General features: G+C 34.1%; 1 protein-coding gene across 9 annotated transcripts in view; it reads left to right on the top strand.

Annotated features, from left to right (window-relative positions):
* PICALM (phosphatidylinositol binding clathrin assembly protein) overlaps window positions 1–24,372 on the top strand; it is a 101,803-nt gene that overhangs the window by 50,699 nt on the left and 26,732 nt on the right. For 5 of the 9 annotated variants that reach the window (XM_010853166.1, XM_010853165.1, XM_010853168.1 and 2 more), the window contains 8 exons: window positions 4,102–4,213; window positions 5,429–5,535; window positions 7,647–7,688; window positions 11,055–11,140; window positions 12,848–12,971; window positions 13,246–13,382; window positions 15,820–15,923; window positions 20,934–21,083. In XM_010853166.1, the coding sequence (XP_010851468.1) occupies window positions 4,102–4,213; window positions 5,429–5,535; window positions 7,647–7,688; window positions 11,055–11,140; window positions 12,848–12,971; window positions 13,246–13,382; window positions 15,820–15,923; window positions 20,934–21,083 (862 nt within the window). The remainder of the gene's footprint in view (window positions 1–4,101; window positions 4,214–5,428; window positions 5,536–7,646; window positions 7,689–11,054; window positions 11,141–12,847; window positions 12,972–13,245; window positions 13,383–15,819; window positions 15,924–20,933; window positions 21,084–24,372) is intronic. The other 4 variants (XM_010853171.1, XM_010853173.1, XM_010853172.1 and 1 more) reach the window with 1 other exon arrangement.

The raw sequence follows: 24,372 nt of genomic DNA on the forward strand, positions 1-24,372 counted from the left end.
AAAGCCTCTTGATGAAAGTGAAAGTGGAGAGTGAAAAAGTTGGCTTAAAACTCAACGTTCAGAAAACTAAGATCATGGCATCTGGTCCCATCACTTTATGGGAAATAGATGGGGAAACAGTGGAAACAGTGTCAGACTTTATTTTTGGGGGCTCCAAAATCACTGCAGATGGTGACTGCAGCCATGTAATTAAAAGACGCTTAGTCCTTGGAAGGAAAGTTATGACCAACCTAGATAGCATATTGAAAAGCAGAGATATTACTCTGCCAACAAAGGGCTGTCTAGTCAAGGCTGTGGTTTTTCCAGTGGTCATGTATGGATGTGAGAGTTGGACTGTGAAGAAAGCTGAGTGCGGAAGAATTGATGCTTTTGAACTGTGGTGTTGGAGAAGACTCTTGAGAGTCCCTTGGACTGCAGGGACATCCAACCAGTCCATTCTGAAGGAGATCAGCCCTGGGATTTCTTTGGAAGGACTGATGCTAAAGCTGAAACTCCAGTACTTTGGCCACCTCATGCGAAGAGTTGACTCATTGGAAAAGACTGTGATACTGGGAGGGATTGGGGGCAGAAGGAGAAGGGGAAAACAGAGGATGAGATGGCTGGATGGCATCATCGATTTGATGGACGTGAGTTTGGGTGAACTCCGGGAGATGGTGATGAACAGGGAGCCCTTGCGTGCTGCGATTCATGGGGTCGCAAAGAGTTGGACACGACTGAGCGACTGAACTGAACTCAACTGAAGCTGAAGAAAGTGATGGAGAGGTGAAGAGATTGATGTGAAAATCTGCTTTTTTTGATAATGGTTTTTAGATGTTAAAAATGTACAAAAATTTTCCTTATGACTGTCTTAAGATTTCACTTTTTGTCCACTTTGCAGAACTCAAAGCATGACAGTTATTAAGAAATAAAGGGAAGTTCAAATATACTTGTAACAATGTATCGTATAGCTATTGCCCAAGGACTCTGTTTTCCCTGGGATTTTTGTTTTAATGACTGCTACTTGAACTGAGTTTCTAGCTTTGTTATTTGTTTGTAGTATGTTGGGTGTTGGAAGGAATGATGCTAAAGCTGAAACTCCAGTACTTTGGCCACCTCGTGCGAAGAGTTGACTCACTGGAAAGGACTCTGATGCTGGGAGGGATTGGGGGCAGGAGGAGAAGGGGACAACAGAGGATGAGATGGCTGGATGGCATCACTGACTCGATGGACGTGAGTCTGAGTGAACTCCAGGAGTTGGTGATGGACAGGGAGGCCTGGCATGATGCACTTCATGGGGTCGCAAAGAGTCGGACATGACTGACCGACTGAACTGAATGAACTGATGTTGGGTGTTAGCATTTTCAAGTCATCTTTTTTGGTGCATCTAGCTTAAGATATTTTATTTTAGACCTTGTAAGTGTAAGTTAGTGATTGAAACTGTGACAGTTTTATGCTGAAATTGATTTTCCTTTAATGCTGTGCATTTACTTGATAATCTTTAACTTCTGGAGGCCAGGGACCAGCTTTGCTTTTCTCTGCAGTATCCCTGTTGTCAGTACTGTGTGGCACATAGATAGTGTTCAATAAACATTGAGTAAATGCATCCCATAGGTACTTTAGAGACTAGAGCAGATTCTCAAGCTACTGTTTTTTTATGTGGCTTGTGAACTGAGAACATTTTTAAATGGTTGCAAATAATAGAAAAGGGGTATTTTCACATTTTTGAATGGTTGCTAGTAATAAAAGAATTTTTTAAATAGGTGAAAAGTATATGAAATTTATATTTCAGTGTCCACAATAGTGGTTTTAGAACAGGCTCATTGGTTACATGGCTGCTTTCTTTGTGGTAATAATGGGGCCAAGAAGTTGTGACAGATCCTGTGGCCTGCACAGTCTGAAGTACTGAGTCACGCCCCTAGTTTGCTGGCTCCTAGTCCAGAAGACAGGGGATTAATGTGACTGCTAAACTTTATTTTGATTTTTATAGAGAAAACATCCAACCATGATTTTTTTTTCCACTTGATTTATTGTGGGTATCTTTATAAAATTGCATGTTCTTTTCAATGTATTATACTTTGTTGTATGTAATAATTTATTGCTTTCCAGATGGCTCAGATGGTAAAGAACCCGCCTGCAATGCAGGAGACCTGGCTTCAATCCCTGGGCTGGGAAAATCTGCTGGAGAAGGAAATGGCAATCCACTCCAGTATTCTTGCCTGGAAAATCCCATGGACAGAGGAGTGTGGCGGGCTACAGTCCATGGGGTTGCAAAGAGTTGGACACAGCTGAGCGACTAACACGTTACTTGTTGATAAATGTTTAGGGCATTTGGTTTTTTAGTTCAGAAAATGGGAGGAAAAAACAGAAGGGAGGGATACTAGATACTCCATGTGTGTATTAGATAATAGTGTATCTATACATTTATACGGAGAAGACAATGGCACCCTACTCCAGTACTCTTGGCTGGAAAATCCCATGGATGGAGGAGCCTGGTAGGCTGCAGTCCATGGGGTCGCTAAGAGTCAGACATGACTGAGCGACTTCACTTTCACTTTTCACTTTCATGCATTGGAGAAGGAAATGGCAACCCACTCCGGTGTTCTTGCCTGGAGAATCCCAGGGACGGCGGAGCCTGGTGGGCTGCCGTCTATGGGGTCACACAGAGTCGGACACAACTGAAGCGACTTAGCAGCAGCATACATTTGTAAGCCTATTTATATAGAATTAATGCCCTAGACAAAGAATTAGATGGTCAAAGGCCATAAACATTTAAGTTTTTAATAAATATTGCCAAATTATACTCCAAAAGGGGTGAGCCAGTCACTAGTCAATAGGTACCTGTTTTTCTTTGTTCTTATTGGTGTAGAGTAATACCTTGGTTTTGACTGTCTTGATACCTGCTAGTCTGGTAGTCAAGAGAGGATAGTTCAGTAATTTAATTTGATTCTTTTAATTTGCGTATTGGTAAAGTTGAACTTCTTTTCACATTATTAGCTATATGTATTTTTTATTTTGTGAATTGTCTTATAGAATTCTCTCTATAATGCAGATTGATCTTGTCAGATATTCTGAAAATATTTACCAATTTGTTGCTTACCATTCAGCTTATATTTTTCTTTACCTAACAAGTTAATTATCATGTACTTAGTTGTCTAGATGGCAACCCAGTCTAGTATTCTTGCCTGGACAATCTATGGAATGAGAGCCTGATAGGCTAGAGTCCATGGGGTCATAAGAGCCAACACAACTTAGCAACTGAACCACCACCACCACAGTTATCTTAAAAGGAACTTAAGTAACTTGTTCTATCCTTTTGATTATTTTCTTGTTAAGCTAAAGGTATTTCTCATATATCTTGGTAGACAACTGCTTTTTTTGTTTTATTAAAGCATGAGTCACTAATAATATTGATCATTGGATACATGTATATGTATGGGTGAGTCCCTTCTCTTTTCATTTGAAACAAGCACAACATTGTTAATCAGATATACCCAATACAAAATAAAAAGTTTAAGAAAAAATAAATATTGAACATTTATGTGTAAAATACTGCATCAGACTCTACATGAGTATGTCAGTTAATTCTCCTGTAACCATATGAGGTAGAATATTATAACCATTTTGAAGTTCAGTTTGTTTGTAATATTGGGAAAATTATTTCTTTTAAAAAAATATTTTCTACCTAGCTTAATTCAGTTCTTTGGTGATTATAGTAGCCATTTAATAAATATTTTTTTTATTTAGAAACATTCAGTAAATTCTTCATGACTGAAGTGAACTTAGAAATGGGCTTTATTTTGTAATTAGAAGTATTTAATGTTGAAATGAACTTAAAATACTTCTGAGATGTAGCCTAAGAATTTCAAGAGTTGAAGGGTACTTTTGTTCTCACTGACTTATTTCTGAACTAAATTCAGTGTTATAGGGTTTGTGTTGTGGCTTTTAAATAAATCTGAATTCTTCGATTAATATTTTTGCACTGTATGGCTGTGACTCTGATTGCTAGAGATAAATGTCTTTTTCTGTCCTACACCTAAGTGTTTGAATTCATTGTATTTTACTTTGAAGGAAGTCATTGTCATTTTAGAACAGAACATTAGCTAATGTGTTTTTTTTTTCCAGGTTAATAGCAACGAACTTACAAATGGGGTAATAAATGCTGCCTTCATGCTCCTGTTCAAAGATGCCATTAGACTGTTTGCAGCATACAATGAAGGAATTATTAACCTGTTGGGTAAATATTTCTATCGTTTAATAACGCTTTATTTCTTATCTTGTGTCATTGATAAATAATATTGTCTTAGTTATTACTTAAAGCTGCCTTAAAATTCATTGAGATATAGTTATTCATTGAACAGTTTGGAGAAAAGAATTTTATACCTGACTACACATGCTAAGTGATTAAATAATTATACAATTAGAATGTTCAGCCAGATGAACTATGCACTTTTTAGATACATCTGTATTTTTTTCTATCAGTTTTATTTTCAGAAATAGAAAAATTTCTTAAAAATTAAGTTGGAATTTTCTGTCTCAGGAAAATAATTTCCTCAGTTTATTCCAAAATGAATTTTTAATTGTAAAGTTGGTACTTTTTTCGAAACCTAATTTTTAGATTGATAATTATTTTAAATACTTTTTTAAAGGATGTTTTTTACATTGAGGCATTTTAGGAGTATGTGGTGCTTTGTTGTGTATTAGGTATATAGGGCATTCAGTTTTGCCTAGAGATGCTAATTTTTTTCAATGGAGTTTGAATGGAGTAGAAAAGTAATACTGCAAAGAGTGTCAAAGTATCAAGTGTCAAGATGTCAGATATATTTACTCAAATATATATGTTCTCCCTTTTCAGTAATTTTTTTAAAAGAATTTATTTAAATTTGATTTTCATAGGCAGGGGTAATACAAACTCATTTAGGGATGCTTTAATCCATGGAGATAGGGAAACTTTTTTTTTTTTCCCACAAGTGAAAAATGGAAAGTTTTTTTACAAAGTTTTAGAAAGTATAGTCTCCCACCTTGGTATAAATTAAGCTCTTTACTGCTGTTTATGTAGGTTAAATTAGTTTTCCAAGTGACATCTGGACTTAGAAAAGTTGCCATCTTTCTTAATATTATTTAGAATGTTTGGAAATAGGCATTTAGCACTGTTTTAAATGGAGTCAAATGTGATCTATATTAACATGCAAATTATACTTAGAGAATTGTTAGGGAAGAAGTATTGTAGGAAAAACTGGTAATAGTAAAATCATAATTTCTTAATTTTTAATATAGCAGCATCTCTATTTTAACTTGCTTTGAATACCTAAGCTAATTTAACACTTTTTTCTGTAGGGTGAATGTGTTTTCTGAGACATCAGTATACCATCGGCTGTTTTAAATCTTTTTTCTCTTTTGAGTATTATATTTTGATATGAATAAAAGTATGTTTATAATCTGTTTTTGGCAGAAAAATATTTTGATATGAAAAAGAACCAGTGCAAAGAAGGTCTTGACATCTATAAGAAGTTCCTGACTAGGATGACTAGAATCTCAGAGTTTCTCAAAGTTGCAGAGGTAAACTGTGTTTAAATGACTGTATCTCTTAACTTGGTTTCTTTGTCTTTAAGTGTACATTTCAAAGAAATCAGTCTTTACCCAAGTGAAAGAAGTGTCTTAAATATAGTAAGGTACATATTCAGTTATAACACTACACTATATCGCATTCTGTGCTGTTATGAATACATTATATGTATTCATACATAAATACATATACGTTATACGTATACATATTCATTTATCGTATGAATACGATGTAACATTGAGTATTACCCTGTGTGTTTAATCTAGTATTGAATACGAAAAAGTAACCTAATTTTTAAATGCTTTCTCTGTAAAATCAGGTAGATGGTGGTGATTTTTATGTTTGGAATTGGCTGTATATCGTAGAAGATTTATTCTATTAAATGTGGTAAAGAATATTCTATGTTAGTGCAGCTCTCCTTCCTTCAGTAAGACTTGCAACCAAAGCCATATGGTTCAGAATGTTTTCTTCCCTTCAGAAGTGAACTTAATGCATTTATTGTTTGTCATTGTTTATGAAAGCTATGAATGTAGGTTATAGAATAATTAATTTTGTAAATCTTTTTGAAAAATGAGTTTCTGAGAGTCACAGAAGGTAGTTGTGGTAATGCTTATAGACATCATCTTGCTTCCACAAGGGCAGCACTTAAAGAGTTTTTGTTTTCCCTTTCTCTTCCATCTACCTATTATTACCAGAGGTGTCTTGTTAGGGTAATTCTAAAAGATGAATACATTATATTATTGATCAGTAATGTCGAAGTAGTTCATCTGAAACTGGCAAGTTGGTGATTCTGCCTCTATTACCGTAGTGATGTTTTATTCTGTAGCAGGTGGAGTAAGGTATAAAAAGATGATGAGACCTTTGAAGAAAATAGCTTTGTGGTGTTAAAACTATTTTATGAAGTATACTGAAATTTATTTTGATTTAAAACATCTCTCAAGGAGAAATCAATTTTTCCCCCATATCTTTAGGGTCAGTCACGTGCAAAAACCAGAAAGAAGTAGTATTTATGATGATTCTAGTAAATTCTTTAAATACGTTTACTTTGTTGACCTTTCCCTTTGGCTTTTGTTCTTTGCATTTGATAAGTTGTATATACTGACTTAAGTTTTAAGCCTTTATTCGCCTCCAGATCTGCTGGTCGTACCCTGCAATGGAATGGACCATCCACTCCATAGGAATACTCCCCTACCTTAAGAATATTCTTTGATGAAGTGGTCTTTGGGCTCACAGTTTCATTATGAGACCTTAGTTCTTGGAGTGAAGACTCAAGTAACTTTTTCAGATGTGTTTGAAGATGACAAATATATCATTCAGTGATTAGCTTTGAAGATCTTAGTATGAATTATTTTATCAAATTTTCTACTGATACCATTCTGGAATTGGCCCTTAAAAGGTTGAGAAAAGAAAGGGAGAGTGATTAGAAAATGAAATAGTCATATAGCATAAATATGACTATTTTCACTGGAGGGAAAAGAATTTTTAAATTAGGGTTTTGGAATAAATAAGAACGGTTTTTGTCTTCTTTGCTGGAATTTGCCTAGTACCTGAGCATCATGAAAGTGTGTTGGGATTGCTTTGTGGGGACAGTTATATCCTGGTTAAATATCACTTGGTATTTGTATAAAACCTGTCCTGCTTGAGTGAATGTAGGTTTGAAATCTGTGGTGACTGCAGGGAAAGTGTACTTTATGGTGATAGAGTGAGTCATTGTTGTTAGGTTTGTTCCGTAACTTCTTCTTATGCTCCAACAGGCTTTTTCATGGTCAGCCTTTCTAACTCTTGGTGTAGTGTTTTTGTCACAGAAATGATGAATTTTTCAGATTGTGACAAGGTAGCTTCTTTAGGTGTTTTGAGGATGTGGAGGTGGTAACTTAGTAGCCTTGTTGAATTTCCAGCTCTCCTTCCCCTCCTGTTAGAACTTTTAGAGCCATCACATAATACCTAAGTCTTTAGAAGTATTGAATGATATCTGTGGGGATTAAAGAATTCTTCCTAAAATATTGCTTATAGTACTAGTCATAAATGTTATTTTCTAAATTTTACTTATGAAACCCCTTATTGTAATTTTGTCTATTAAATACGATGCTGCTTCTTCTTACAGCAAGTTGGAATTGACAGAGGTGATATACCAGATCTTTCACAGGTAAGTATTGTTGTAATGTCAGTCTGTGTCTGCTGTGTTCTACTAGGTCTGAAGGGTACAAAGATGAATAATATGCAGCTCTTGCTGTCAAGATCAGTGTAATTTTTCTTGATTTTTAATGTTTTGATATATTGCTGCTGATTGTTCTAACATTATAACCATATAAAAGTCTACTCATTTCTTCTTGGTGGAACCAGCCAGTACTCTGCTGTTCTTTTAGTTTATTCCCTTTTAGTCTCTGTTTCTCATCATCATTACCATACCCACCCCCCTCCCCCCCAAAAAAAGTAAGAACTGAACTTAGAGAATGGTGTTTTAAAAACAGAATCTTCACTGTACTATTGGTAGAGAATTATCTTACACAGGATTTGTTTTTCCAGTTTGAAACCTTCCACTTTGGCTCTTTGACTCAGGTAGATAGATTCAGTTCAGTTCAGTCTCTCAGTCGTGTCCGACTCTTTGCGACCCCATGAATTGCAGCATGCCAGGCCTCCCTGTCCATCACCAACTCCCAGAGTTTACCCAAACGCATGTCCATCGAGTTGGTGATGCCATCCAGCCATCTCATCCTCTGTCATCCCCTTCTCCTCCTGCCCCCAATCCCTCCCAGCATCAGGGTCTTTTCCAATGAGTCAACTCTTTGCATGAGGTGGCCAAAGTATTGGAGTTTCAGCTTCAGCATCAGTCCTTCCATTGAACACCCAGGACTGATCTCTAGTCCAGGATGGACTGGTTGGATCTCCTTGCAGTCCAAGGGACTCTCAAGAGTCTTCTCCAACACCACAGTTCAAAAGCATCAGTATAAACCTCAAAACATTGCTCTTGAGTCCTGCCTGTGGCACCAGCTGGCCCTGTGATCTAGGGAAGTTACTCTCTGCTTCAGTTTCATTATTTCTAAAATGTAGATATTACAATACCCACCTGCCTCAGTTGGGAGGATTAAGAGTTAAGACCTAAAAAACATTTAGCACATTAAGCACTCAGTGTTAGCTACTATAATATTATTTTTTATTATCCTTATCTTAAAAAAATTTTAGGAAGGAAACTTTAAACCTGCAGTTTTTTCTGGCCTTTTCTGGTGTTTGTTTATTGAGTATTAAGAATGAAAGGACCTGGCATAAACTACCCTTATGTATTAACTCTCTCCTCAGTAGTTATCTCTTTTACCTTATTTTCAGTCATTCTGGGATTCTTTTAAATACTTTGCTTGTTAATGGTTCTTACTGTTTTTCTCTGTACTCACTTGTTCTGATTCATCTCTTTGATCTCCAGGCTAAGGGTATATACTAGATCTAGTTATGAATTGTATACAAATAAAAATTTTTGTATATGCCCACATGAAATAATTGACCTGATTAAGATTGAGCACATTATTGCTATAGGCTAAGAGTCATTGTTTGACCAGTATAAGCTGATTTGACAGTTTCAGATGGGAAGGGAGTTTGGGTGAGAATGGATACATGTATATAATATTGCTGAGTCCCTTTGCCGTCCACCTGAAACTATCACAGCGTTGTTAATGGGCTATATGCCAATATAAATAAAAAGTTTAAAATAAATAAATTTAAAAGTAAAAAGATCAACCTCAGGCCATACTATCATATGTGTCTGTACTTTAGTATGCATGGTATTATACTTTAGGAAAGATGGTAGTTATACACGAGTGGAAATTTTTAAAAAGTGGAAATAGTTGGGCTGCTGATTTGTTGGGGTTGAGGGATTGCACATGTGTCCTCAGATCAACACAGAAGTTCACGTTTCCTACCATGTCTGTCTTGTGCTAAGGGCTTGATATATAGAGAGAAAATACAGGATGAAGGAAGTTGTTCAGGTCATAGTTGACACAGAAATTAGCTAGCACTGTCTCTTCCAACTGCTTTTGGATACGTGTAATTCAGAAACTTTGTATCAAATCCTAGAGAATATTTGGTGTAAGTGAATGCCACTGATGTATTTGCTTCACTTAAAAAGTAGTGCACAGTTCCTTTTCAGCTCACTGAAAAGGTTTCCTTTGGAAAATAAGTAATTAACTGTTCATATTCAGTTGAGATTTGACACATAGACAGAGGGTTTCAAGCTAGTCTTTAAAAAAAAATTGAGGTAAATATCTGTTTGAATGAGGATTGATAACCGTAAGCACTCGTATAATCAACACACCACTTAAGATGTAAATTGTTTCCATCAGCCTCTGTCCCCCTCTAGTCACCCCTAATCCGCTCCACACAAATCACTATTTTGAATTCTAATAGAGTAATTTTTATCAGTTTTTGAATTTAACATAAATGGAATCATGTGACTATTTTTATGTGTGGCTTCTTTTGCTCATCATGTTTTGAGAGCTGTCTATATATTAGATATACCATTAATTAATTCTTTTTAATTGCTGAATAGTATTCCATCATGTGAATTTACCACAGTTTTGTCTCTTTTCTAAATTGGAAAATTTGGAAATTTTTGGATTATTTACAGTTTTTTAACTGTTGTAAATAAAGCTGGAGCTTCCCTGGTGTCTCAGCAGTAAAGAATCCACCTGCAGTGCAGGAGATACAAGAGACTTGGGTTTGTTTCCTGGATTGGGAAGATCCTCTGGAGAAGGAAAATGGCAACCCACTCCAGTATTCTTGCCTGGGAAATCCCATGGACAGAGGAGCCTGGCAGGATATAGTCCATTGGGTCGCAAAAGTCAAACACATCTTAGCTACTAAACCATCAAATAAAGCTGCTTACAAGTCTTTTCTTGTGGAGATATGCTTATCTCTTAAATAGTTAGAAATGGAATTGGGTAATTAAGGTAGGTGTATATTTAGCTTTCTTAAAAAAAAAATCCATGTCTTTTTTCAAGGTAGACGTATTCCCACCAGCATTGTATGACAGTTATATTTGCTCTGTATCCTCAACATTTGATGTTGTTAGTCTGTGTAACCATCTAGTGAGTAAGAAGTTGTATCTCACTATGATTTTTTGTTTCCTTGATGTTAATTTTCACTTTCATTTGTCAGTTTCAAAACAGTGTTTGGACACTTTGAGTTACTCAGTATTTATTGGAGCTCACTCAACGATATGTCCAGCTTTTAGGATTGTTTTTATTTAAAATTTAAATAAGTTAAATATTAAAATATTGCGGGATTTTCTTAATGTCTTATGTTCACATAGACTTAGTTTTTATAGCTTTGATTGTTTGTTAATACTCTTACCAGATGATGCTTATGTAATAAAAAAATAGTGTCATTCTTAGATAGCTAAAATGCCGCTGTTAATTCATTCATGGGGAATATACCTATTTTTCTTTCTTGTATTAGATGATTCTTGATTTACTTTGAGTAACGGTGTGATTATCATGAAAGTCTTAATATTTGTACAATTTAGGCCCCCAGTAGTCTTCTTGATGCTTTGGAACAACATTTAGCTTCCTTGGAAGGAAAGAAAATCAAAGATTCTACAGCTGCAAGCAGGTACATTATTATTCTTTGTGGGGCAAAGAGAGGTAGTACTGTTTCTGAGAAAGTAGTAGATGAGTCTAGCTGAAGTTACAAGTTATTTAATTTTTCTTTATCTTGATTTCACCATTTATAAGTCAAGTTTATTAATAGTATCAACCTCAGAGAGTTGCTCTTAAAGATTAATACATGTAAATTTTTGTGGCAGTTTCTATTTTCAGTAAATGTCAGCATTTGTTAAGATGATGACAGTAACTGTGGTTTAGAATGATGTTCATAATGTTAGTATTTCTCTTAAAGATGAAATGCATGGGTTCATATGGTATATTATAAGCCTCTTTTTACAAATTTGATTGACCCTCACAAATAACCCTGTGAAGTATGCAGTAGTAATTCAGGGACTCAGAACTAGGATGTCCAACATACGATTTCACCATCTTTCTCTAATGCCAGTTCTTGGGGGTGATTGGTGACATATTTTCATCATTCTTTTAAACTTTTAGCTGATTTCCAAGGCTAAGACCAATGAACCTGGCAAATCATAACTAATATAGATCATCTCATTGACCTTGTAATGTTGTTATTGTATTGGTTAGTAGAAGAAAAACTTTTGTATAATAGGCTTTTAGAAATATAAGGCCCAATTATTTGAGAAAGTAATGGCAAAACATAGCCAAGTAGCTTCAGGTATACCGATTTACCTTGTGTGTTTTTTTAGTCTCTTAATATTTTCAAATCTCTTTAGAACAGTATTACTCTTCCTTTGTCTTCAGAGTTTTATCTTTATATTGGCTTATTTATAAAATTGATTTTTATATAAAACTTAAGTAGTTTTTCTACTTGTTTACTTAGAGTAGAAATTAATGGTGTTTGGTGTGTGATAAAAAGAAAATTAATAGCAGTCACTGAGGAGTAGTTTCAGGTTAGAATTCCTTACCACACATGTTTATTTTGCCTAGATTTAACATATGGAAATTAAATGTTGGGGTTTATGATCTTGGTAAGTTTTTGATCTAAGGGAAAGGAGATGGCTTGCTGTGAATCCACTAGTGAGGAATGAGGAATTAACATATGCATGTGCAAATATAGTATGTTTGAAAAGAAAATTCCAGCTTGGCAAAAGGGTAGCAGATAGAAAGGAGGTGCCAAATGGACTGGTGACTGGGATGACATTAGTCTTCCTTTGGGAGAAAATGTGGGTCCTCTGGGAATGACATCTTTGGGGGATATTATAAGGGAAGCATATCTACATATGCATTATTTACTGCCGGTTCTTGTATTTTCATGTTCTGTAGTAGTACTGCCAAAACCCAGGTTGTAAATTAGTGGAAGGTCACTTCTTAATGAGAAATTCACTATGTTTTACCTGTCAGGGTTTTCCCTGAAGTATGTGAACTCTTTTCCAGTGCATTGGATCCCTCCCTCGGGCTTGGAAGAGGCAGTGTCCTTCACCTTTATTGTGAATCCTTTCCAAATCCTTTCCAAAGTCTACCATTTAGTTAAAAATATTAATAAATGAATGTATGTGTAAATCAGCTAATTTCTTAATAATCCTCTAGATGAGTGGGTAGAATTTTCTTCTGAAGTACTGATGTTGACTCCATAGGTTTAGTTCATAATTACAGTATCTATCCATGGCTAGCCTGCTAAACCATTTTGTAACCAGGATGTAATGTGAAATGTTTGGCCAAAAACTGAATTACTTTTGTCTGATTATCCTAGGGCAACAACACTTTCCAACGCAGTCTCTTCCCTGGCAAGCACTGGCCTGTCTCTTACCAAAGTGGATGAAAGGGAAAAGCAGGCAGCATTAGAGGAAGAACAGGCTCGTTTAAAAGCTTTAAAGGTAGGTGTATGCATTCTCTTAAATTATTTGGAAAAGCAAGTATAAATGCTCATAAAGTAATTGGGACTTACATACAGACTAACAGTATTTAATAAATATTTGTACAAACGAGATGAAATTTAGTAGTCTTAATTTTTCATCCTGACATTGAACAATTGACAATACAGAGAATACCTTTCTGCTATCAAAACAAAATTAGAGAACACTTTCTTTCAAAGGCCTTACAGATCAGTCTGGTTTCTAGGTTCCTTATGGTAGTGCCCTTTCTCAACAGGAGCAGCGCCTAAAAGAACTTGCAAAGAAACCTCATACCTCTTTAACAACTGCAGCCTCTCCTGTGTCCACCTCAGCAGGGAGTGTAATGACTGCACCAGCCATTGACATATTTTCTACCCCTAGTTCTTCTAACAGGTAGGTGGAGTAGTTAACGCTTACCTTTGAATGCCTAGGTTTAAAGATTTATATCAATTGTGCAGAGCTTTTCAGGTTTAATTTGATACCAGATTTTCATAATCATGAATTCACACAAAGAAGGTAGTAGTAAACGGTGGTAGTGAATAATAGCTAAATACAAAGTGATGAGAGTTTATATTTTGAATATTTAAAAAATGGAAGATGGCTAAATGATAAATTTATACCAGTTAGAGAGTGGTGGTTTTTCTCTTGGCAAATGTTTCATTGTAAAAAAATTAAAATTAACTATTATACACATTTGTGAAGCTTCTAATGGTTCAAGACCTTGTGTATAACTCTTGGATATGTATGTATGATATGTAATTTCAGAATATCCTTTCATTAGATACTTCTAAAGTTTTTCACTTCTAGTCCCTTAGGTAACTTGAAACACAGTAAGAGTTAGTTGCCAGATTTCTGTGGTATTGAACCCTATCAACCCAATTTCAGTAATCCTGTTGCCTAGTTTAAGCTACTTAACAATAGAAATATTTTAATTCCAGGCAAATTAAAATAATTGGCTTTTTAAAAATCCCTCCTGTGTTTTACCTTAAAGTGATTTAGAGTATAAGAATCCTGGTTTGTTTATTTCTTATATCTCTCTTTTTTTAAAATCTCAGTTTCCAGACAAGATAATGTACAGATCATGGTTCTCAGTCTTAGACAACATCAGAATCACAGATTTATGAGCCCCACCTCTAGAGTTTCTGGTTCAGTAGCTGTAGGGTAAAGACCAAGAATTTTCATCTCTGTCAGGGTCATAGTATCACTAATATCGGGTTTAACATGGTGCTTGTTGTTCGTTTGCTGTCATATCCGACTCTTTGCAGCCACATGAACTATAGTATCCCAGGCTTGCCTTTGTTTGCTATCACCTGAAATTTGTTCAGACTCATGTCCATTGAGTCAGCGATGCCATCCAACCATCTCATCCTCTGTTGTCCTCTTCTCTTCCTGCCCTCAGTCTTTCCCAACATCAGGGTCTTTTCCAGTGATCAGGCTCTTCGCATCAGATGGACTAAGTATTGGGAGTTTCAGCATCAGTCCTTTCAATGAATATTACGGGTTGATTTTCTTTAGTTAGGATTGACTGGTTTAATCCCATGGACACAGTGCTTATTGCATGGTAAATGCCACATGGAGAGTGATGCTTGCTTGTTTTTCTTTGATTTTGTTGTTGCTGTTTTAACTTATTAACTTATCCTTAAACGATCTTCCCTTCAACTTAGCTACTCCTGTCACAGTTCATTGTAACTTAACTCAACTGCTGCCTGCTCCCAAAAGTCTTAGTAGATGTTGTATTTCGTTAGGTGTTTTTCTTTCTTTCAGTTTTGTCTTTTTGTTTGTTTTGATTTTTGTATAATACTCTCCTTAATCCCCAATAACATCAAACCCATTAAGTGTTAAGTTTTTGTCTTAGGGATCTTAGAAGCCTGTCTAAGCAGGGTAAGAGGATGCTGGTAAATAGAAAAGAATGTTAAATATTTGAGGATAAAAATCATTTGATAAAGATCTAATATTTTTATTTCACTTAATACATTCAACATTTTCACCTTTTTAGTAGTAATTAAGGGCAAATCTTACAGCCTGTTACGTAACACTTACTGCATAGTCTGTATTTTTCTCCAAAGCACTAAATACATTTGTATTTTTATCTACTTATAACACTATGTTTTACATCTAAAAGATACATCTTCAAAACTTTTTATTTTTGAATAAGTGTAAGTAAAAAATAAACTATGCTGAAGTACAAATAATGCCTCAGTTCTTAGAAATTGGAATCTTATTTGAGCTGTTTCTTAATCACGTAAAAGTCTCATGGTAAGATATATATAAGTTGTATTGTGTAATGGGGTGGCTCTGTTACAAGTTTATATCGTATATGCATGTTTAATTTTTTCCCTGTATTACTGATATGCTTGATATTTGAAGCAATAGAGGTAATGTTAATAGGTATTTTATTTTGTGGGTGTTTGGTATTGAAAATGTAATTGGAGTCCATTAAATATTAAAAAACACATTTCTTTAGAAAAACTAATTTGTCATGTATTTCATAATTTAGAATTTTGTTGTTTAGGTTCTAGGTTCTTTTCAATAAAGAGACTAGTTTTTTCCTGGGCAAGACCTTGATTCTTTCCAAAATGGCTGTTATTACTTGAATCCTCTCTAAACTTGATACGGTACTTGAATCATTTTCTAGGTCTCCTTTGAAATATGCTGTTATATGAGGGATGTGCAACTCTTATCTTGCTGAAACTTCTCCCTTTTGAGATTTATATTATTGGGACTTTTTTCTCACTTTAAAAAAATGTTTTTATTTACTGGAATGGGTGAGAGGAGTGACTAATACAGCAAAGTCTAATAAATAAATCATATTTTCAAAATATCTTTCTAGCACATCAAAGCTACCAAATGATCTGCTTGATTTGCAGCAGCCAACTTTTCACCCACCTGTACTTTCAATGTCAACTGCTTCTCAGGTAGCAAGTACATGGGGAGGTAAGCATGAATGAATCTACTTTGTATATTGTATAGGCATCTCCCTTCCCCATTTTGTGGGATTTACTTGCTTTCACTTGACACATGAGAACTTGAAAAATATTAACATGACACTGAAGTTGTTTTGCCCCTTGAAGACATTTTCATTTATTAATAAATACAATTTTGGAATATATGTTCAGTTAAATTACGAAATGAGATTTAATGCAGATGAAGAAGGACCAAATATGTTTAAGTGTGAAATAATTGTTTCCATGTTGAATTTCTGTTCTGTTACCAAGAAATACATAATGGGTATTTTACTTTCGGTATAGAAAAAAAATTTACTTGCAGAGGGGAAAACTCATCTAATGAAGTTCTAATTAAGTTCAGGTAGTATTATCAGGCAGTGTACTATCTTCTGTAGAGGAATGTCATGACAAACTTTTGCTAATTATATTTAAAATGTTCATTTAATTCAGATTTTGGTATTCAAAGAATTTTCCCCTAGTACCAACAGGAAAGTTTGCTGCCCTTGAGTAGTTCTTCGACCTTAAGGTGAACATACTATGTTCATGACCTGGCATTTTTGAAGAGTGAGCCACGTTAGTTTTTAAGTTAGACATTTAGTATGTTTTCAAATCATTTCCTTTGTTTGGTTTTGGTACTTCTGTTTGTATTTATATAAATAGTATTTTACAAACACTCAAAAAATTTTATGAGAGGGGAAGATAATTCTGAGAAAGGACATTGTCTAGAAAACTGTTAGAGAATGGCAGACTACCTTAAACTTTGTGCTGGCTCACATGTAAAGTCTAACTTGAGTGGCTTACCTCTCAGAGCAGGGATTCATTGTTCTAGTGGGGTTTTATGATATATTAGACTTTTTTCCTTTATTTTAATAATTTGAGTTAATAACTTTTTTGGGTTTTTTAATAGTTATTTCTTAAGACCCAATTTTATATAATGGAACATGAACTATGTGAAGGGAGGAGCTCTAAAATACTATGTTGAGTGATATGTCCCCAATGGATTGAACATTTCTTGGTATAAAGCAGGTACTTTGTAAATGTTTTTTGAGTCAGTAGATGTTTTCCTTTTAGGAGGCAGATTATTTCTGTTTCAGGACAGGACAGGGAAAAGGAATAGTAAAACACTAAAATACTAAGGTTTTAGATGAATTTTGTGAGCTATCACTTTATTTTAAAAACTAATTGAGCTAAATCTTAAGATCTGGGAGTAATTTCTAAAAGGAGTAAGCTAGTTCAAAGTCAGTGAATTTTTTAGAATTATTTAAATGATCTGTAGATAGCATATTAGGGTTAAGAGAAAGGAATTTCTTAATAGCCTAATGATAATTCCAATTTTAGGATTTTTAATCTGGCAAAATTTGCATGCTTATTTCCTGCTTATTGTGAAGTGCTTATTAATAGGATTAACATGACCATTCAAGCAGTTTTAGTTTGCTTACCTTTAAAAAAACAAACTATAGGTTTTCTAAAATTAAGGCTGAAAAGTTGTATTACTGGAGAGATGAAAAATTTTACAGAAGATTTAGTGAGAACTAATATAATATTTTAGTGAAACTGAACTGGGTGTTAGTTTTATCTGGATACCATATACAGTTGTAGCGTTTGGAATCATTGAGCTCACATATGAAAGCAGATAGACTGTTAGTGTGGGAGAATAATTTTAAGTAATTTCAGTATGTAAAAATTGTTTTATAATCTGTTAGAAGAATTATCTGATAGCAGTTTGTGAATAGAATGTTGGAGTACATTTAATTATGTTTTACTTTTTTTTAGGTTATTTTGGTTTATGTACCATTTTTGTCAAAATTTCCCCCATATTTTAACATTAGGCTTGCTATCTAAATGTGGCACTGTAAAAATTGTTTTGAAAAAAAAAAATAAGTATTATCAGGTATAAGGTATAGTTGGGAGCAGAGGCAGTAGCAATTGACTACAGTTTTTCCAAAAGCTTACAGTTATATATGAGGAAAGCATGGTGATCTTACTATAAGCCCTTCAATTTAAGAAAAATGAAACTTTGTCTTGTATTTGGCTTCTGAGTTGGTAATAACTTCAAAGTTTTGACTTATACATAGATAGCCAAAGAGTATTTTAAGCCAAGAACTCTTAATACTTACTCATTGTATTGTCATATCCATGACATTCAGATTAAGATATTTTCCTTTGTTTTTAAAATTAAAGTTACTAAGATAATAAGTCCTTTATATAAAGCTTTGATCATAACAGTAAATTCCAGAAGGTACTTTTTGAAGTTAACCATTTACCTGAACATTTGAAATATGTGGCATTTTGTATCATGCTTTTATAGTATGTGACAAAACAAAGATTAGATTTTTTTTATAATTCTAAAATATTATTTAATGCTTTTATTGCTCTCATTTGCTGAAAATGAATGTCAGCAACAGATTTGTTATTTAATTTAGTTCTTATCATAAGCACCACAGAAATGATGTGTATTTCCAATCACAGCTAGGTTAGTGATAAACAGAGTTAAGAGGAAGTAAGATTTGCCTGTTTATATGAGAGGTATGTAAGATTGTACCTAAAAATGAACATTGAAGAGAACACAAGCTCGCTTGTTTCTTTCATTCCATTATTAATGAGCCTTTGATTTTTCAAGAAATGGTCTGGAGTTGAACACGCAATTGCTATTGAATACTAATAGCTGAGATTTCAATTTTTACCACCTTAAAAACTGAGTTGCAGCAAATCTAGAGATACACATTATTTTCAGCTTAGTACACTGTTGTATATTTTAAGCAAGATTTCAAAATTTATTTCAGGCAAAAAAGAATGACCCATTCTTAAGTTTAATTTATTTCTTTCTCAGCTGGCATAAAACACACATTATGAAAACACTCATTAAAAATACATTATGAAAACACTCAATTTTCTGTGTGCAAATGTAGATATCAGATATTTATCTCAAGACTAAAAAAATGACTGGTACTATTTTAATCTTTATTTTAACTTTTTGGATTATTTTTCTACATAAAATTAAACATTCAAGTGAATAATGATAAAAAATAATAGAAAAAAGTATTTAATTAAAACATACAGAATTTTAGAGTTGCCAGGCTGATAAAGTTTAAGTTGGAATAACTGGAATATTATTACTATTTTTTTATCTTTAATGAATTTGAATTAATTTTTGTGGTATAATTAAATCTAAATGATGTTAATCTACTATACCATAGTAGAAGTGTTTTGTCAAGGTAGATTAAAAGCTGGTTTTTCTTATTGTGTGATTGATCTAAATATACAGATGCACTTACATTTTTCTGCATACTCTTTAGGATGTTTCATATAATAGAAAATGATTGATATTAAGTGCTTAGGTAAAAAGTATCAGTCAACAGAGTAGCAGATAACTAGTAACTTTTTCCAAACATGTCTTTTTTCAAAAACCTAATGAATCTGTTGTAGAAATGTGCATACTCTTTTTGAATGACTTCTCTCATGGTTGCTTCTGCAGGGATAACTAGAGAGAGTTTTTGTGTTACTTGTCCAACAAAGTATAATGTACTTTTAAAGCGCCATGCCACTATCAGATATTTCAGAGTAGTAGTAATACTTTGAACCGAACTGATCAACTCTAAACTTAATGCAGCTCCTTTCTTATACAAGAAGGAGTTAGAGTGGTCATCATCGTATTTGTATTTTAGTACAAAAAGTGAATCTTATTTCTGACTCTTTTCTACTTTTGTTTCTGAATTATTTTTTCTGATTCTTTCCCCCATTTTTCCATTTATTGAGGATTTGGAGAGATGGGAAAGATGTTTATGATCATTTGAGTTAGAATAGTGTATCAGTGAGTTTTGGTATGTTTGTAAGATTCAGTACAGTGACCTCAATTTTATTTTAATGTTTTTCTTTTTGAAGTTACAATTGGAGGATTTGCAGAACACTAGCTTTCAGTTTATTGACTTTAAGGATAAAGTGTGCCTGTATTGTAATGCAGAAGCTGTTTCTTTGGCCATTGCCTCCTTATTGTTCTGCCTTACAGCCTTAGAGTAGATTAATAGTGAATACTGTATTCTTAAATTAGGACCACAAACCAAAATACACAAAAATGGGCTACTGGTTAGAGTACAGGAGTACCTTTCATTTTTAGTTGTGCTAGATAAAATTATGAGAGTTTATTTTTGCTGCTCTTTATTTTTGCTTCTCCCCATACTTAAGGAATGATGAATGACTTTCAGTCATTACAGTGTTGGCTATCTTGAATGAGGAATAGATACAGTAAATATGTGGTTCTAAAATAACTTCAATTGTAGGACTTGATGATAGTATGTATTTGATACATTCTAGTAGGGAATAGTACATTTGTTATTCCTGCCAAATCGTTTAGGCTTTAAAACTTACAGCCAGGCCTTCAAAGCTAATCCCAGTCTACTACACGGCCAGTCTTGTGTCTTTGTTCTTAATTTTTCCAAAATTTCTTTTTCCATCATTAGACATTTGCTTCATCTTTATTATTTTGTTTCCTACATCTGAAGCTGTACAACAGTTATATGGACATGTTAGAAACTCCTAATCCCTTTTGGCTTTTTGAAATAACTACTTATTCCATATTCATATCAATTATTTATATCAATTATTTATATCAATTATTTAAGTATGCATAGCTATGCCCCAGTGCCAATACACTCCCATCTTGGGTGGGGAACACGGTTCAGGTTAGGTGGCTCATTTATAGAAACATTTTGTTGTTATTCTCTTTTTAAACTACCTGACTGTTGTCTTTCTGATGTTGTAGAGCAGATCCATCCTTAGTATGCTGCTGTTGTTATGGACACAAAAGTATTTTTTTTCTGAGGGTTCATTTTAAAATATGTTAAATGCATTTCTTCCATCTTGGTGATTAGATTTGATCATTTGCATTTGGATTAATAATGATAATAGCTACTACTTTTCACTTTGCCTCTTTTGACTAATTACAATACTAATTAATTTACTTCCTTTCTCCATTTTGCTGTAATGCACTTGGACTGCACAGATCCTTTCTCTGCTACTGTAGATGCTGTTGATGATGCCATTCCAAGCTTAAATCCTTTCCTCACAAAAAGTAGTGGTGATGTTCACCTTCCTATTTCTTCAGATGTATCCACTTTTACTACTAGGACACCTACTCATGAAATGTTTGTTGGTAAAGTACCATTTAACCTTTCTTTCCAATTAATGTTTATACTGCCTAAGTATTTTTTAACGTATCCATTATTTTTAAAGCACTGCAATAATTACTTTGGATTTTAATAACAAACTTTAAAATAAACTAGCAGTAGTGTAGTGAGGTTTTTTTTACACCAGTATCCCTGATTTTATTTGATGCAAGTTTTTAGGACAGAAAATTTCCTTTGAAATTGAATTTTGTTTTGTTCTCTGTCATATTGTAGCATCACATGCTACATCCTGTTTATAGTTCAGAGAGTTGGTTATTAGAGTTGGATGAAGAGTGACATCTCCTGAACTCACTTGTTATGTGTGCTTACATTTTTCTCTTTCTGTTTGAGAGAGAGGGTGGTTATCACCCTTAGTAGCTTTCTTAATCTTTTTCCCCCTTTTTAATTTCAAATAATGGTATAATTTTATATTGTCTAAAACCTGTACATACCCTCTGTCTAATCTTAAGGGTCTTCATTGTTAGCCTGGAGGTAAATGAAAAATAGGAAATGAAAAGCAACTTGACTGAATAGCTTTAATTGTGATATAAAAATCTATTAAAAAAGGCAGAATTTCATACCAAAGTTATACTAGGAAGAGTAAGTTTTTAAATATATACTAAACTGAAATAAATGTTTTTGAATCCTGCTAAAATGATGCTAAACCCCCTTAAAAGATGATGAAAGTGCTTTTATTCAATTCATAGATACAGCGTAAGGTGACACAAATTTAAATCTTTGATTGAAGCAGCATGCATAAAGTCATCTGTGTACTCTAGATAGAGCAGGTGGCCACATTCTGAATACTTAGCTATATCTGAGAGAGAAGAAGGGAAAGTGACTGGAAAGCAGTAGTTGGAGATTTGAGAAAGTTTCAAGGCAGGTGCTCTAATTACATAATTAGTCTAATAGTTCTAAAGGGTAATATTTGGTGGCTGTAATTCCTTTATTGTAATACATTTAAAAATTAGATTAAAAGCAGTTGAAACTAAATTATACATTTTGTTACTCTTAGAAATATGTCAGATGGTGTACCTTTTTGCTTGGTAATAAGGGGTAACAAGAGTTATCTTTGGAGTGTTCTGTCAATAGTCTTTTACAGGTTGTATCTTTTCTTCATGTTTACTGAATATCCATGGTATGTATTTAGTAAATATAACTGTATCTTTTTAAGTCTGTTCCCTTAGTTTGAGAATATGAAGCAGATATGACTTTGATTTGGGCTGTATATTTCCATCTTTTAAGTCAGAGCAGTGCATGGGCTTCAAGATGTCACATCTGTGTCCCCTGAAGACACAGGGGACTTAACTTCCTGTTAAATACTTTTTCTTTGTATTGTTACAGAGTATTGTTAAATACTCTTTCTTTCTAAAACTTATTGTTACGTACTTTTATGAAAATACAGAAGGGGAAATTAAAAACCACTGCTATCAACCAATTAGGCATCTAGAGTAGGGGTCAGCAAACTTTCTCTTAAAAGGTTGTTAGATTGTAAATATTTTTGGCTTGTGAGCCACACAGTCTTTTTCACAGCTACTGAACCTTGACATAGCATGAAAACAGCCATAGGCAAGACACAAACACATGAGCTTGGCTGTGTTGCAATAAAACTTTATTTACAAAGACAAGGAGCTATAGTTGATTCCTGTCATAGAAGAGGCCTTTTAGTAAGTCTTTCAGTGCAAGTTGAAAGTTCCTAAGAAGTACAGTTGTGTAATAAAAATTCCATTAGTTTCTTACACAGTAGTAAGAGCATGAAAGGACCACCCAAGGTGTGTCATTGCTTACACTGCATCATCTAACTAGCCACATGTCATCCTTTAAGGCTTGATTTATTAAAATTAAGTGTTAAATACAATTAAAATTTTTCTTTCTCACTTGTACTAGCCACAGTTCCACTCTTCAGTGGCACAGTGGCTACCATAATGTACCGTATTCACACATCTGCATAGTGTGCAGATTTATAAAGCATTTCTGTTGCTAGAAAGCTCTTTTGGATCATGCTGCTCTAGAATAGTGATCAGGAAACTTACTGGAAAGAGCCAGGTAATAAATACCGTAGGCTTTTATATGATGCATAAAATCTGTGAGTCATCATCTTTTCTCTCTTTTTTTAAACCCTTTCAACATGTAAAAACCATTTTTAGCTCTCATGCCATATAAATAGGCCATAGGCTGTAGTTTGCCAGCTCCTGCTCTGTAGAGTTAAGCATGACCAGGAAAAATCAGAGAGTTAGATATGTAGATACCTTCCAGATCTTTCAGAGCAGGACCTTGATTTGATATAGTTCTCAGTGTAGTTTGTAGCTTGCCCTCATTAAAGCCCTAGGGATACTGGGATGTGTAAGTCAGGTGAGTGGGTCGTGGTCCCAGCCATGCCTCCTTCCTCATCTGCAGAAGACGACATTAGAAGAGATGTTAGTATTGGCTAACGAGCCAGCTGGTTCATGTTTTTTCATCTGAGGATATGCAGTGTTGGTTGTTTTTTAAAATTTGTTGTGAGTATTATTTATATATATGTTTTAAATATAGTACTCATAATGGAGCCTTAAGTTAAGTGCTTATTTTTAGTAAGTTGTAAATTAAAGAACACCAAGGGCTTGTACTCCTCTGTTTTCTCTTTTGTTTTTGTTCCTGTTTTTGCTTTTAATTACTTCATTCCACTCTTAGCTGTTCCTCCTCACTTTCTCACTTTTCTCTCTTTTTCCTATCCTTTCTTTTCCTCCCTTATATGCCTTGTCAGATACTTTTTGTGGCACTCAAGCTTATCGTAATACTACCTTTATGTGCCATGAGCCTTCTACTGTAGCTGGTTTATTTGGAGGTAGGTAACAATAATCTCTAAAATTTATTAGTTTGTTTATGCAAGAGGTATTTCTTTTTGTTGTTTTCCTTAAAATGAGTTGGTGAGAAAATAAAAACTTGGTTCAATAAATAGTAGAGTTATTTTCTCAAAAAAGTATGAGGCCTATTTGTTACCGAACTACCACCAAAATCTACTAACAATCTAATTTTTCTCAGAGGTGTTTGGAATACCTCTCTGTCCCCAACACTTGTTCATCTTGTACCTTTCAGTCAGCTTATTATTTTCCTCTTGAGATTGTTCCTACAGTGCAGTATTAATAAGTGTTAATCTGTGAAGTGGCCAGTGACAGACTTTACACTGGGTTTTGTGAAATGAAAGTTAGGCAATTCAGTTTTCATCAAGGTAACCTTAACTTGGTGAGCCTATTTATCTTTTGCAGGGAATCCCTAAATCTTCTCTTTTGAAATGGT

This window comes from Bison bison, unplaced genomic scaffold (genome assembly GCF_000754665.1).
Source record: "Bison bison bison isolate TAMUID 2011002044 unplaced genomic scaffold, Bison_UMD1.0 scf7180017864324, whole genome shotgun sequence".
In the NCBI taxonomy this organism is placed as follows: domain Eukaryota; kingdom Metazoa; phylum Chordata; class Mammalia; order Artiodactyla; family Bovidae; genus Bison; species Bison bison.